Source organism: Sinocyclocheilus rhinocerous, unplaced genomic scaffold, assembly GCF_001515625.1.
Source record: "Sinocyclocheilus rhinocerous isolate Xijiao unplaced genomic scaffold, SAMN03320098_v1.1 scaffold75, whole genome shotgun sequence".
NCBI lineage: Eukaryota > Metazoa > Chordata > Actinopteri > Cypriniformes > Cyprinidae > Sinocyclocheilus > Sinocyclocheilus rhinocerous.
In genome coordinates, this window is record NW_015632455.1 from 1,844,171 (window position 1) to 1,857,941 (window position 13,771).

The following is a 13,771-nucleotide window of genomic DNA, read 5'->3' on the forward strand; positions in this document are numbered from 1 at the left end:
ACAGCGCCTCCTGCTGGCAGAGAATGAGTTTGCATATATATGCCGCCTGGGAAACACTGGACTACGGTATAAATAAATTCAACTGTATAACAGTCACTGCAATTCATGTTATAATGTTAGAATTAAATAACAACAAAAATAATACATATGCACTTATCTGTACGTAGTAAATGCAGTTATTTTTAAGCAGTTGTTGACATCCTATCTAAAACGTGATTTAGCCAAAAAAACCAACAACAACAATAACGTTACCAGTCTAATATGTCTTGAAATATCCGTGCGTGCAAAGGTTCTGCGCGATCCTCTTGTTCAATATTCTCTGGGTCTGAATCCGGCTCAAATCGATATGGCAATATTGACGCCATCCTTAACTAAACAGAGCAGACAGAACTTGCTGCTTTGGCAAGGGGCGGGGCAGTACTGAAACACCGTCTAAGCTGTTCGCCAATCACAATGCTCGGAGACAGCTAACCAATCACAGCACATTTCGTTTTTCGGAAGGCGGGCCTTCATCAAACCCAGAACTAATCGAGCCGTTTGTGCCAGGCTGGGGAGAAAGGTATTGTAATAATGTAAATTATGTAAAAAAATAATGCGTTTTTCGAACCACCAAGCATGAGAGCATGTTCTAGTACACCCCAAAACAAATTCAAGACATTGTAAAAGAGCATAATAGGACCCCTTTAAATAAACTCTTGTCTTAGTTGTCTTGCGGCGCTTTTCTGTGTCAATTAGGACTTTTGGCATTACATGAATGACTTCTAGGAATTTAGTTTCATTAAAGAAAATTCTTAGAATTTGTTCTTAAGAATGTAGCGCCAGTGTTCCCTCCTGTAATTTGCCCTTTGACCCCTGATGTTTAACCCGATGCCCTCCTCTCTGCGGCAGGCGTGTTGTTCGTCTGCATCAAACTTGCAGCGCTGTGTGTTTTGCGGGTTTTGACAGCTCTGGAATGCAGGAATCACCTCTTCCAGGAACATCTGTGAGAAAAGTGCATTGCAGATGTCTGATTGATAAATGGCGCATGCGTGTCAAATGTTTATGCAAAAATGACAAATGTACAGTTCACAAAACACACAGAGGTGAGAAGGGCCAATGTGGATGAGGGATATTGTTGGATACTAAATCTAAAACAAAATAAAATAGTTTTTCATTTCCATTTGGGAGATCCTTTTATCCAAAATGACTTTAAGTGCATTAAAGGAATGTGCTTAATCTTTGTGTTTACCCTGGGAATCGAACCCATGACCTGGTGTTGCTCACGCAGTTGAGCTCATAAACAAGAATTAAATAATGATTGCAAACTAAATGCCATGGCATAGCTATCAGTTGAGCTTGCAAACTGAAATAAGCAGAAATGAATTAATTAACGCAAAGTAATTGGAAAATCTAAATCTAATCTTGACTGATTTGACAGGGGATGGGATTGTGCACAGAGCGCATGAAGAACATTATGAGAAAGGTGCACGAAGTGCTTCGTATTAATGGATGGGGTAAAAAAAAAAAGTCTGATTCAGAGTCCAAGGATATTGTGCAAATTTGGTTTCCCCTTGCTTTTCTAAAATCTCTTAAGTTCAGCAGACTAATTTGTGAAGATTTCTGGAAATTTTATTTTGCTCTTCATGTTATTACTTAAAGTCTGTACATTGTTTTCTGTGTTGAAGTATATTACTTTTCAATGTGTCAGTGCTACAATCCATTACATTTCGACATATAAAATAGTCATGATTTACAGTTCTGTTTGTTGGTGTTATTGGCATAGAAATTACATTACTTTTATCTAATTCCTAAAACAGGAATATAAATCCGAAATAGAAATGTTGAACAAAAGCTAAAATTTACTTAATCCAAGCTGAAATTTAATGTACTCTATTGTTTTGTCAGCTAGGATACATTCATTTGATCAAAACTGTCAGTAAAGACATTTATAAAGTTACAAAAGAGCTCTGTTTCAAATAAAAGCTCTTAAACTTTCTGTTCATTGAAGAATCTGGGGGGGAAAATCAACTCCATAGAAATGTTAAGTGAACACGAGTAATGATGCTGAAAATTCATCTTTGCATCACAGGAATAAATTGCATTTTAAAATATATTTAAATAGAAAAGAGTTATTTGTAATTGTAACTGTTTTTACTGTAATTTTGATCAAATAAATGCAGCCTTGGTGAGCAGAAGAAACATCTTTCAAAAACATTCAAGCTTACCAACCCCAAACGTTTGAACAGTAGTGATATTGAAATACAAGCTTTAGGAAAGCAGATCTGCAATCATCTTGGTGTGTGCAGATGGAGTCATGTTGTTTTTGTGTTTTGATGTGAAATGCTAAAGGGAACATTTTTGCTGATGTTCGTGCCGGCTTTCCAAATCAGATCCTGCAGCCCGTAACCCTCATATGACCGAATGCCAACTTTGAAGTACCAAACATGAGTACCAGACATGTTTTGTTTGTTTCATTCTCTTTGTGTCTCTTTCGTTCACAGGAATGGTCTTGGGCCGTCTAAGGAGGGGGAGGCGCAGTACTCCGTTGTGCACTGTACCGGCTACATCAAGGCCTGGCCACCAGCGGGTACTTACACAAACACAGTCGGTTCAAAGCCACTGAATCAGAGAGAAACATACAAATATACAAACAAATACTCAGAAGTGGACCAGTGTTGGGGAGTGAGTAAATAAAAGTTGATCTAAGACTAGTTTGTTCAGAAGGTACATGCAAATGAACTGTTTCCAAAAAAACATTCACTGAGTCATTCGCATCTCTGCATGCACTTTTGTTGTTAAATGCAACTTAATATCTTAATCAGGAGCAGCAGCATGTGTTTCGGTCAACATAAAAACTTTGATTTACAATCTGAAGCCTCACTTAACGCAATGAACATGTTTAATCTTCTTAAACACAAACAAATGCACAGAAGTGTACCAGTATTGAACTAACAAAAAGAAACCATTCAGTGAACCATGAAGTGAACTGTTTACAAAAAAAGATTCACCGAATCATTTGCATTTCTGCATTTTGATGTTAAATGTAAAAAAAAAAGAAAGGAAATAGGTGTAGAAACAACTTTCACTAAGGAATTGCTAGTAAAATTAAAAACTATTACAAAGAAACACGGAATTAAACATGACATTTTGAAGTAGAAAAACTGAAATGGTAATTTAAATGGTACTACAATAATTATTTTTATTTGCAACTTCAAAAATCTTTTTTTATGCACTTAACAATAAGGTCCTATTACGTAACATCAGTGTATTAATGAACAATGAGCAACGCATTTTTACAGTATATAATAATCTTTGTTAATTAGTTATTAGTACAAATTCTTTATTGTTTATTAAGGTTTATGTTTTTAGTTCATGCTAATATGTTATTAAATGCAATAATGTATTAGCAAGTGGAACTTGTTATTGTTATTGATACATGTAAATTAGCTGGTTCCAAAAAAGATTCATTGAATCATTTGAATCACTGCATGTGATTTTGATGCTAAATGTAACTTAAAGAGAAAAGTTCACCCAAAAACTGTAAATTGTCATCATTTATTTACTCTCATGTTGTTCCAAAGACATTGCATTTTGGTTAACCTTTGAAACACAAATTGAGACATTCTCAATGTCTGAGGATTGGAAAGTTGAGGTCACCCAAACTTTAAAAGATCTGAAAAAATTAAAAAGGCACCATAAAACGAATCCATGTGAATCAAGTGATTTAATCCAAGTCTTGTGAACAGATACAATCACTTAATATGATGAACAGATTTAATGTATAAACACATATACACTATGTGGTGAAGACATATGGTAAACACTAGGGATGCACGATACCACTTTTTCCAGTACTCGCCCGATACCGATACTTTTATTTTTGGTACTTGCCGATACCGAGTACCGATACCAATATTTTCATTGCATTTGTAAATTTTTAAACACCAAAGCTCATCCATGCGTCCTGTGCTCGTTGATTCTGGACCTCAGGCTTCATTAAAATCTTAATTTGTGTTTCAAAGACTAACCAACATTTTATGGGTTTTGAGCATTATGACAGTGATTAAATATCGACAGTTTTCATTTTTGGGTGAATTATCCCTTTAACTTACATTCAGCATCAACATGTACTGATGCAAATGATTCAGAGGAACCAGTTAATTTTTTCTATCAGTAACTTTTTACAACAAGGTTCCACTTGTTGATATTAATTTATTTTTTTTACTCTGTATCTGAGTAAAAATAAAGAGTAGCAACATTATGGATGCATTTTGCTTAATGTAACCTTCAACTTGCATTCTGAAGTCTAATGGAACTAGTTGTTTGGAACATGTGTTTGAACTTCTTGAACTACCAGAACTCTGGAATTCGGTGTTAAATTCCGTTAGAATCCTTCAGTCCGCAGAACTGTCTGGAGTTTTGGATGACTCCCATATGACACCGGCACGCTAGATCCCCCCCGGCCTGTGATTCCTATTAGCACAACAGCATGTGTGCAGTGAGAAAGGAAGAAATGGACAGAGAATTGAGCAACCCTGAACTCAAAAACCTGAACTTTTAGCCTCATATCTTTACTGGAGGTTGTCCAGGTATCCTCCGAGCGCATCTCCAACATATGTGTGCGTCGTAAAAATTAATCGCACATGCTGGACATCCTGTTTGTTGCATAATGGTGCAAAGTAAGGATAAAAATAACCAGCAACGCTTGATTGTCAGCCATTATGGTGTCATACTGGAATGCGGTGATCTAAAAGACATCTCGTATCGTTTTCATCACGCTGAATGGTAATCAGTGCATTAACGGTTAGGAAGCGCTCTGGCCACACCAGATGGCCCTGATATGCATTATCGATCAGTTTCATAGCGTTTGCAAAACAAACACAAGTCTTTGTGCTCTTTATTACTTTGATATGCGACCAAATGAATTCTGTCTGCTTGTATAATGTCAGTTTGTGCCAATTAAAGGCAGTAAATCGTAAAAATTAATCGCACATGCTGGACATCCTGTTTGTTGCATAATGGCGCAAAGTAAGGATAAAAATAACCAGCAACGCTTGATTGTCAGCCATTATGGTGTCATACTGGAATGCGGTGATCTAAACGAAGACATCTCGTATCGTTTTCATCACGCTGAATGGTAATCAGTGCATTAACGGTTAGGAAGCGCTCTGGCCACACCAGATGGCCCTGATATGCATTATCGATCAGTTTCATAGCGTTTGCAAAACAAAAACAAGTCTTTGTGCTCTTTATTACTTTGATATGCGACCAAATGAATTCTGTCTGCTTGTATAATGTCAGTTTGTGCCAATTAAAGGCAGTAAATTAATTCAAACCATCGGTGCATCTGTCCGTAGTATACAGCCTGTTTGCAGAGAAGTTTTTTTCCCCTGAATGTGTCATTTATGCCGTGATATATATACCGTTCCTGTTTATTTGTAGCACAGAGTCATTAGTTTTGCGAAGTAGTGTTCCCTGCACAGCCATGCGCCGCTGATGAATTGAGTTGTATTTTACTTGAGGTGACAGTTTGCAGTGTGAACGTGGGAACAGACCATGAAATAATGACAATGAGACAATAAATTGACCAGATGTCTCTCTATTCTGTATTTATATTATTCTGTACTACGTATATTTGCTGGATGTATGAAAAGAAATATACAGAACGACAAGTGTTGAGTCTTATGAAGCGATTCTTTAAATGAATTGGTCAAAAAGACTAAAAAGTTACTGGTTTGAATCAGTTTAACCTTGAGAAGTCAGTCTGCAATAGAGTGAAAGAGTTTTTCAGTGGCCTTGTTTCCGGGTGTATTTTTCTCATTCATTTTTCCCATAGGGCTTTATAAAAACATCTTTGTTAAATAGGTATGAACCAAACCAACCATTTACTAGGTGAATAGCAACATTATAAACCTTGAATTGAAGCAAAAAAAGTATTCAAAAACCAGACAAAAAGATAAAGGTACAAGACTGTATACAAGCTTTCATAAAGGAAGGGAAAGAACTACAATCCCATGAAGCATTGTGAATGACATCGATAGAAATGATGGAAAAATATAAAATCTATTAATTTAAAAATGTTGATTTTATATATAGGGAATCAATATATTTTATGTTAATGCAAAATAAGTAGTTTGAGGGAATAGGAAAAAGTGTTCTTTTGGCGTGTTTTGCTTGACACAGTTCTTTGATTGGTGGAGATATCGCTGCAGAATCATGGATAATGTAGTTTTTCACCAGGAATGCAGCTGTTACACATGATTCTGTAAATAAGTTGAAATGATGTGGGCTGATGGCTTCAATAAAAGCATAAACTATCAATTAACAATGTCTGAGATCAGAGTAGGTCTGTTTTTAAAAGTTATCTTTCAAAATAAATTCCTCTATGGAGAAAATGAATAGGATATTTTACTTCTGGGACTGTTGCACTTTATTGGCTGAGCAAGCTAATAGCCCCACCCCTCACTCACATGATTGGTTGAACCAATTTTTTTTGTATTGTAAAACATATTTTAAGGATAATGTAAGTTGAAAATAACGTAATCTAATATGAAAAATTAATAATAAAAACAATTCTGTTGAAAACAGATACAGCTTTTTATAGCAGTTCTTATAAATTGTGAGAGTCTAGTATTTCTTTTATTTTCTATTTCTCATTTGTTTTTTCTCTTCTTTGAGTCATTCACAAAGATCATTGTATGCTGAAAAGCTTTTTAGCCGCCAACCATAATGAGGTCAAGGCAAAGAAGGAAGTGTGTCAACAAGAAATCGTTAATGTAATTAAAAAGAGAGTAAACGCTTCATGTTCCTGCTTAAACTCCAGGACAGGAATCGCTCCTCCGCCCTGATTCCCATCTGCCTGACTTCATGTCCCGTATACTCCACATAAACACGGCACGACAACGTCCAGGAACAATAACCGCTTTGCTACTGGTTTTAAACGACTAAAATAAATCATTATGCATGAACAAACTCCTGATGAGTCAGGGAGACGTGGACAAAAATATTGAGAAGATGCTATTAGTGGGATCGAAAGCACATTTTTGCGCAAAGATTCCCAAACAGGTCTTTGTGTACTGTTGCAACAGAGCGTCTCATTAGAAAATGATGTAGGAATAAACATGTTAGTCATCGGGATCTCCACATGTTTTCAGTCTGCTGTTCGGACAAATGACTGTTCTTGTGTCTTTTCCAGGCATGACCATTCCGGATGAAGACACGGAAGCAGGTCAAACCAGCAAATACTGCTTGGTTGCGATTGGAAGACTGCAGGTATGTCTGGATCTCTGATGTATATGGCAACAAAATTAGCAACTGCATGACAACATGCTTGCAACTCCCTGGAACATTATAGCAACTGTATAGTAACATTTGAGCAACCAAGCAGAACACCATAGCAATTTTCAAGAAAACCCTAGCTACCACATAGCAACATTCTAACAACTAGAAAATCCTAGTAACCTTATGGTTACATTCTAACATCTAGAACACCTTAGAAACTGCATGGCAACATTCTAACAGCTAGAGCACCCTAGCAACTTCATGGCAACATTCTAACAACTAGAACACCTTAGCAACTGCATGGCAACATTCTAACAACTTAAACGCCTTAGCAACTGCATGGCTACATTCTAACAACTAGAACACCCTAGCAACTGCATGGCTACATTTGAACGACTAGAACACCTTAGAAACTGCATGGCAACATTCTAACAGCTAGAGCACCCTAGCAACTTCATGGCAACAACATTCTACCAACTAGAACACCTTAGAAACTACATGGCAACATTCTAACAGCTAGAGCACCCTAGCAACTTCATGGCAACATTCTAAAAACTAGAACACCTTAGCAACTGCATGGCAACATTCTAACAGCTAGAGCACCCTAGCAACTTCATGGCAACATTCTAAAAACTAGAACACCTTAGCAACTGCATGGCAACATTCTAACAGCTAGAGCACCCTAGCAACTTCATGGCAACATTCTAAAAACTAGAACACCTTAGCAACCGCATGGCAATATTCTAACAACTATAACACCCTAGCAACTGCGTGGTAACATTCTACCAACTGTCTTTTTTACTTAAAAAAACACCCTAGTAACCGCATGGCAACATTCTGACAACTAGAACACCCTAGCAACTGCATGGCAATATTCTAACAACGAAACACCTTAGTAACCACATGGCAACATTATAACAATGAAACACCCTAGTAACCGCATGGCAATATTCTAACTACTAGAACACCTTAGCAACTGCATGGCAACATTCTAACAACTATAACAACCTAGCAACTGCATGGCAACATTCTAGCAGCTATCTTTTTTTTTTACTTAAAAAAACACCATAGTTACTGCATTTTAACAACTTAGCAACCGCATGACAAAACACCCTAGTAACCGCATGGCAACATTCTAAAAAAAAATTTTTTTTAAATTTACTTAAAAATCACCCTAGTAATGGCAGCATTCTAACAACTAGAACACCCTAGCAACTGCATGGCAACATTCTAACAACTACAACGCCTTAGAAACCACATGGCAACATTCTAACAACTAAAACACCTTAGCAACCACACAGCAACAGGCTAGTAACCATTCAGAACACCCTAGCAACTGCATAGCAACATATTAGTAAGCTTCCTCAACACCCTAGTGGACATAACGTTAAAACCACTGCATAGCAACCTCCTAGCAAGAACCTACATCTCCTGGAGTTGTTGTGCACATGCAGGCAAACTCTGGACAGAATATGTATTAGGATATGTTGAACCTGTCCTTTACCTTAACTTATTCATATTTCTTGTCACATATTTCTGGGAACTTAATTCATCTATCATTATAAAAAAGTACCTTGTCAGCTCTCGAATAACAAACTCACTGCAGAAACTATTACAACTTCTGCAACTTTTGGATGCTTAATGTTTCAAAATGTGTCTAGTTCATGTCTTTTTGATATGTCTAGTATTTAAATGTGATTTTTATTCAATAAATACATTCCCACATCTTAATGTGCATAGACCGTTGTAACTAATTCTTCCACAATCCCATGATAGCGCGGCACTACAAAACATGCATCTATTTGTTTGAGCATCCTGACCATCTGTTTGTGTAAAAATCCCTTTATCTCGTCTCTCAGGTGACCAGCTCACCAGTTTCCATGGATATGAACGGACTCTCTGTGCCGACGGAGTTCCTTTCCCGCCACAACTCAGATGGCATCATCACGTTTGTGGACCCTCGTTGCATCAACGTGATTGGCTATCAACCTCAGGTCAGTTTCACTGAATGTGCAGCTTTATATTAAATGTGTTATATGTAATTTTTTTAACTGTACTACAGCATAAAATTTCCATAATATGTTTGCAGATATTTAGGAAACATGCTAAGTTCACAAACGTGTTTCTTCGAAAAACAATGCTACAGACAGTTATTCTACTTTGAAATGTTCATTCCATGTCGGAATGTCTGTTTTTGTTTTTGTCTGTGTGATTCCACTGCCAATTTAACCAATAGTATTTCGACACCCCGGGTTGCCAGTTGTCAGAAAACACAGCATATTGCAGCCATGGAAATGAACTGGGTCAGAAATTGCGACGAAAAAAGCCTCAGCATCCACTTAAAGATCTCTATGATAGATCGCAGATAGATCAACTCATCAGCTTACAGTGAAAGGCTTGTCGCCTTCCGTTGTCAGTTGCTCTCATTCCTGTTGCGTGTCCTCAATCTGGCAACCCATTTGAGCCTCGAGTCTGAGGAGGAGGGGTGGGAGAAACAGTTCTCTCCAATATTTTGTGTTTAGACTGCAGTATCCATTTCTACCGACATCTGTCAATATTACGTACTTCACCTTTAATGCACAGTAGCTAAAACAATGTATTGATGATATATATGCCCTGTTTGTTTAGTTCAGATATGACTTCAATCACAGATTCATGACAAGTCAGGCAGGCTGTTTTCTGAATAATAGAGAATATGGAGGTTTATTCTTGAAATAGTCAACATTTTCCAGTTATTATTCATTATGACCCTGATGCTGTCTGTGCTCTGTTTAACAAGTACAAAGAGTTTGTATGAATCAAGCATTCATATGACTGTTCCTTTTCTTGGGTTTGAACAGGATCTTCTTGGCAAAGACATTTTGGAGTTCTGCCACCCGGAGGACCAGAGCCACCTGCGAGAGAGCTTCCAACAGGTACACCAACAAAAGCAAACCCAACCACCAGGACTGATCCAGTCCTACACACATTCATCAGCACCGTGATCCTGTAGAAAAGAAACATCATAAATGAGATCTCTCTATGTTCTTTTCAAGAAGAAATAAGGGCTAATTGAGTCTACTAGGGCTGGATTCACGAAACATTCTTAAGAATGATATTCTTCTTTTATAAATTAAGAATCATCATATAATCAGATGATGCCATTTTCTTCTTAATAAGATTTTTAAGGAAATATTTGAGAACTTACAGTATCGTAGGCTAATCACATCGGCCTCAATTATGGAGATGCACATCCCGAAAATAAATGCAACAATTCCTGTCGAGCTAGTCATGGCAAAAATAATGTGCACACGTATTGTTATTTGTATTGTAATGTGCAGGCAGTGCAAAATGTCAGCATTTGAAGTGATCAGTGAATTTTCATCAAAAATCGCCATATAGTCAGGCTATTTTTCAAGAATTTTTGAAGAGAATAATTGGGAATATGTGTACGAACTTCCTACAACTTTTTAATAAATGTAGCATAATAAAGACGAAGCACAAATGAATGCAACAGACAGATTCTTTAAAAATAACCATTAAAAATTGCAGTGCATTAGAACATGCAACGTCATGTACAGTGCCTTGCGAAAGTATTCATACCCCATTCATTTTTTCACATTTTGTTATGTTGCTGCCTTATGTTAAACTGCTTTCAATTAATCAATCTACACTCCATACACCATACTGACAAAGCAAAAACAGAATTGTCACTACTTCGTAAATGTATTAAAAACTGAAATAAGTACATTGCTAAATAAACAACTAAATATTTCGTTGAAGCACCTTTACAGTCTCAAGTCTTTTTTTGTTTAATGCGACATGGCTGGGCCACTCAATGACATTCACAGAGTTGTCTATAAGCCACTCTTGCTGTGTGCTTACGGTCATTGTCCTGTTTGGAAGGTGAACCTTCTGCCCAGTCTGCGGTTCTGAATGCTCTGGACTGGGTTTTCATTAAGGCTAACTCAATATTGTTTATATTTATTGTGTTTAAACATATCTGTGTATTACGGTACTGTGTAAAAAAAAAAAAGAATTGCAATGCTGAAAAAGCATTTTCAGTGACAATGTTTAAATTTGAAATCAACATAATGGATAAATGTTGTGTTTGTGGTAAACAGCCAAGGATCAGTAGCAAACTTCTGTGTGAAAGCACAGTCCGTGCTGCTTCCCCTCTCACAAGAGTCACCTAGAGAAAAAATGAAATTCAGACCCTGAATAAATGTCTTAAAATCCTGATTGGTGTATCACTATAAATAGTTATAAATGATTTTAAAAGATCGGTATCGGTATCGGCAGACACTGCTTTCTGTGATCGGTGATCGGCCTCAAAAACCCTGATCGGAGCACCCCTATATATGATCATGGAGCTCAACTAGAGTGACCATCATGGTCTTGGTCACCACTCTAACCAAGACCCTTTTCCATCAAGTGCCTAACAATAAATGAATAAATTAACGTGTGTTCACCAGAGCGTTTTTAGCCTGCTGACATAATGCCTGGTGCTCTTCTGAAAACGACCAGCTGGTGGTGCTTGAGAGAGCTTTGGAGGCATTGCATTTTTCTGGAGTGACGCGTTGTTTGCTATGATTTGGAATATTCACAGCAGTAACATGTTAAGAGTATCTTATTTCGAAGAATATTACTGAGTATAAAAATGCAGTAACCAGCAATATTAACTTCTCCATTGTTGTGTTGTACAAGTATGATCATGGTTGGTCAATGTAATATTTGTCCCGCCCCTCCTCCACTGTGATTGGACGGCTGTGTAAAAAGGAACAGTGACGAGCTCTGCGTTTTACTCAAAGAGTAAAAAACGGAAAAAAAAGACAGGGCAAATGAACTCGTTAAATATCATTCTAATACATAGTTCATAAAAATGCAGTGTCATCAGTTTGTCTAAAAGAATACAGAACGTTTGAATGTTTTATGCACCATTTACACATGGTAGGAAGCAGGTGTAAATTTCTTTCGTACCAGCTAACTAACATTTTCTACAAACATTTTCATGAATCCGAAAATTTACATCAGAACGACTTTCCGAATGATTTACACAAAAAAATCGTTCTGCTCGTGTTATATGAATGAGGCCCATTGAGTTGATCGGCAAGACTTTAACTTCTTTCTTTAAGAAGACATTAATCCGGCCCATGATTCTCCGATTTCCTGAGAAAAACACTCCAGTAATCTCCCATGCATCTCCTAGAGCAGGGTTCCTCAAATCTTGCCCTGGAGGGCCAATGCGCTGCAGAGTTTAGCTCCAACCCTGATCAAACTCACCTACCTGTGATTTTCTAATGATCCCGAAGACATTGATTAGCATGCTCAGGTGTGTTTGATTAGGGTTAGACCTAAACTCTGCAGGAAAGTGGATCTCGTGGGCCAGATTTGAGGATCCCTGTCCTAGAGTTTCAAGAGATCTCAAACTGTGCTCAGATTCGCCAAGTCTGCATCATAAACCATATATCTCAATATGAACTCGAGCATTTCTCATGAAGTTCCCCCAAGAGCAATTGATCTGAGCTGGTGACCACATTCATTTTATAGTTCAAGTCTCACTGGATGTCAACTATATTTGTTTCGTCTCAGGAATGTTAGGAGAAACATCTAAGATGACATAGTGAACTCGATAGACTCCAGAGATGTGAAAGAGCAACTCTGGGGTGGCATTATGTGAACGTTGCTTGCCAAGAAAAACAAATTCTTCTCAACTCGCCCCACAATCCTTTGCTTCCCCACTCCAGTCAGTGCTAGGAAGTGAACTTGAGTGCTGTTTGCAAGTCTCCATCGGTTAGTAGGTGATGATTGGCTACCGCTGAGAGTTCGTCGAGTACCTGCTGAGAACGGTGAAGAGTCTTGTGTTTGGACATTTGAAGAGGTTTTCTCTGTTGCAGCTGTTGCTGTTTGTCTTTCAGTTTTTGAATCCCGTTGCCAATTAAACCGCAAGCTGGTGCTCTTCAGAAGTTCTTTTGACTTCCTCCTCTCTCTCTTCCTGTCTCATCACCTCTGTTCCTGCTCTTTACCTCCTCCTATCTCTTTATCTTTGGTCTTTTACAAAAACCTTTTTCTTGTATCCTGCTCTTTATTTTCCTGACGTTCAGTCTTTTTCAGCCCCCTTTCTTTACCCTTAACTTCCTGTCTGGCATTTTGTTTCTTTATTTGTTGTTTTCTGTGTTATGTGTTGCTCATGTTCTATTATAGTGTTTATTCATATTTGTAGATTTTATTTAAATAAATAAATAATAATAAATTTTACATTTTTACATTTTTAGTTTTTGCTCTTCCTGTCAGGTCACTGTTCCTGTTCTTTACCTCATCTATATATCTTTGGTTGTTTACAAAATCTTTCTTTTATCCTGCTTGTTATTGCTCATGCTTTTGGTCTTTTTAAGCCCATTTTTCCTTGTGTTTCCTGGTATTTTTTTTTTCTTTGAATTATTTATATACTATTATAGTGTTTCTTCAGATTTTTTTCTTTTTATATTTTCAATTTTCATTTTAATTTGAGTATTTGTTTTGTCATTTTTAC

The 13,771-nt window shown here is 37.2% G+C and overlaps 1 protein-coding gene across 5 annotated transcripts in view; it reads left to right on the forward strand.

The window, feature by feature from the left end:
* The window catches only part of LOC107742312 (aryl hydrocarbon receptor nuclear translocator 2), a 95,120-nt gene that overhangs the window by 41,493 nt on the left and 39,856 nt on the right, over positions 1-13,771 (forward strand). For all 5 annotated transcript variants that reach the window (XM_016555232.1, XM_016555233.1, XM_016555234.1 and 2 more), the window contains 4 exons: positions 2,481-2,566; positions 7,175-7,251; positions 9,120-9,254; positions 10,101-10,175. In XM_016555232.1, coding sequence (XP_016410718.1) covers positions 2,481-2,566; positions 7,175-7,251; positions 9,120-9,254; positions 10,101-10,175 — 373 coding nt within the window. The remainder of the gene's footprint in view (positions 1-2,480; positions 2,567-7,174; positions 7,252-9,119; positions 9,255-10,100; positions 10,176-13,771) is intronic.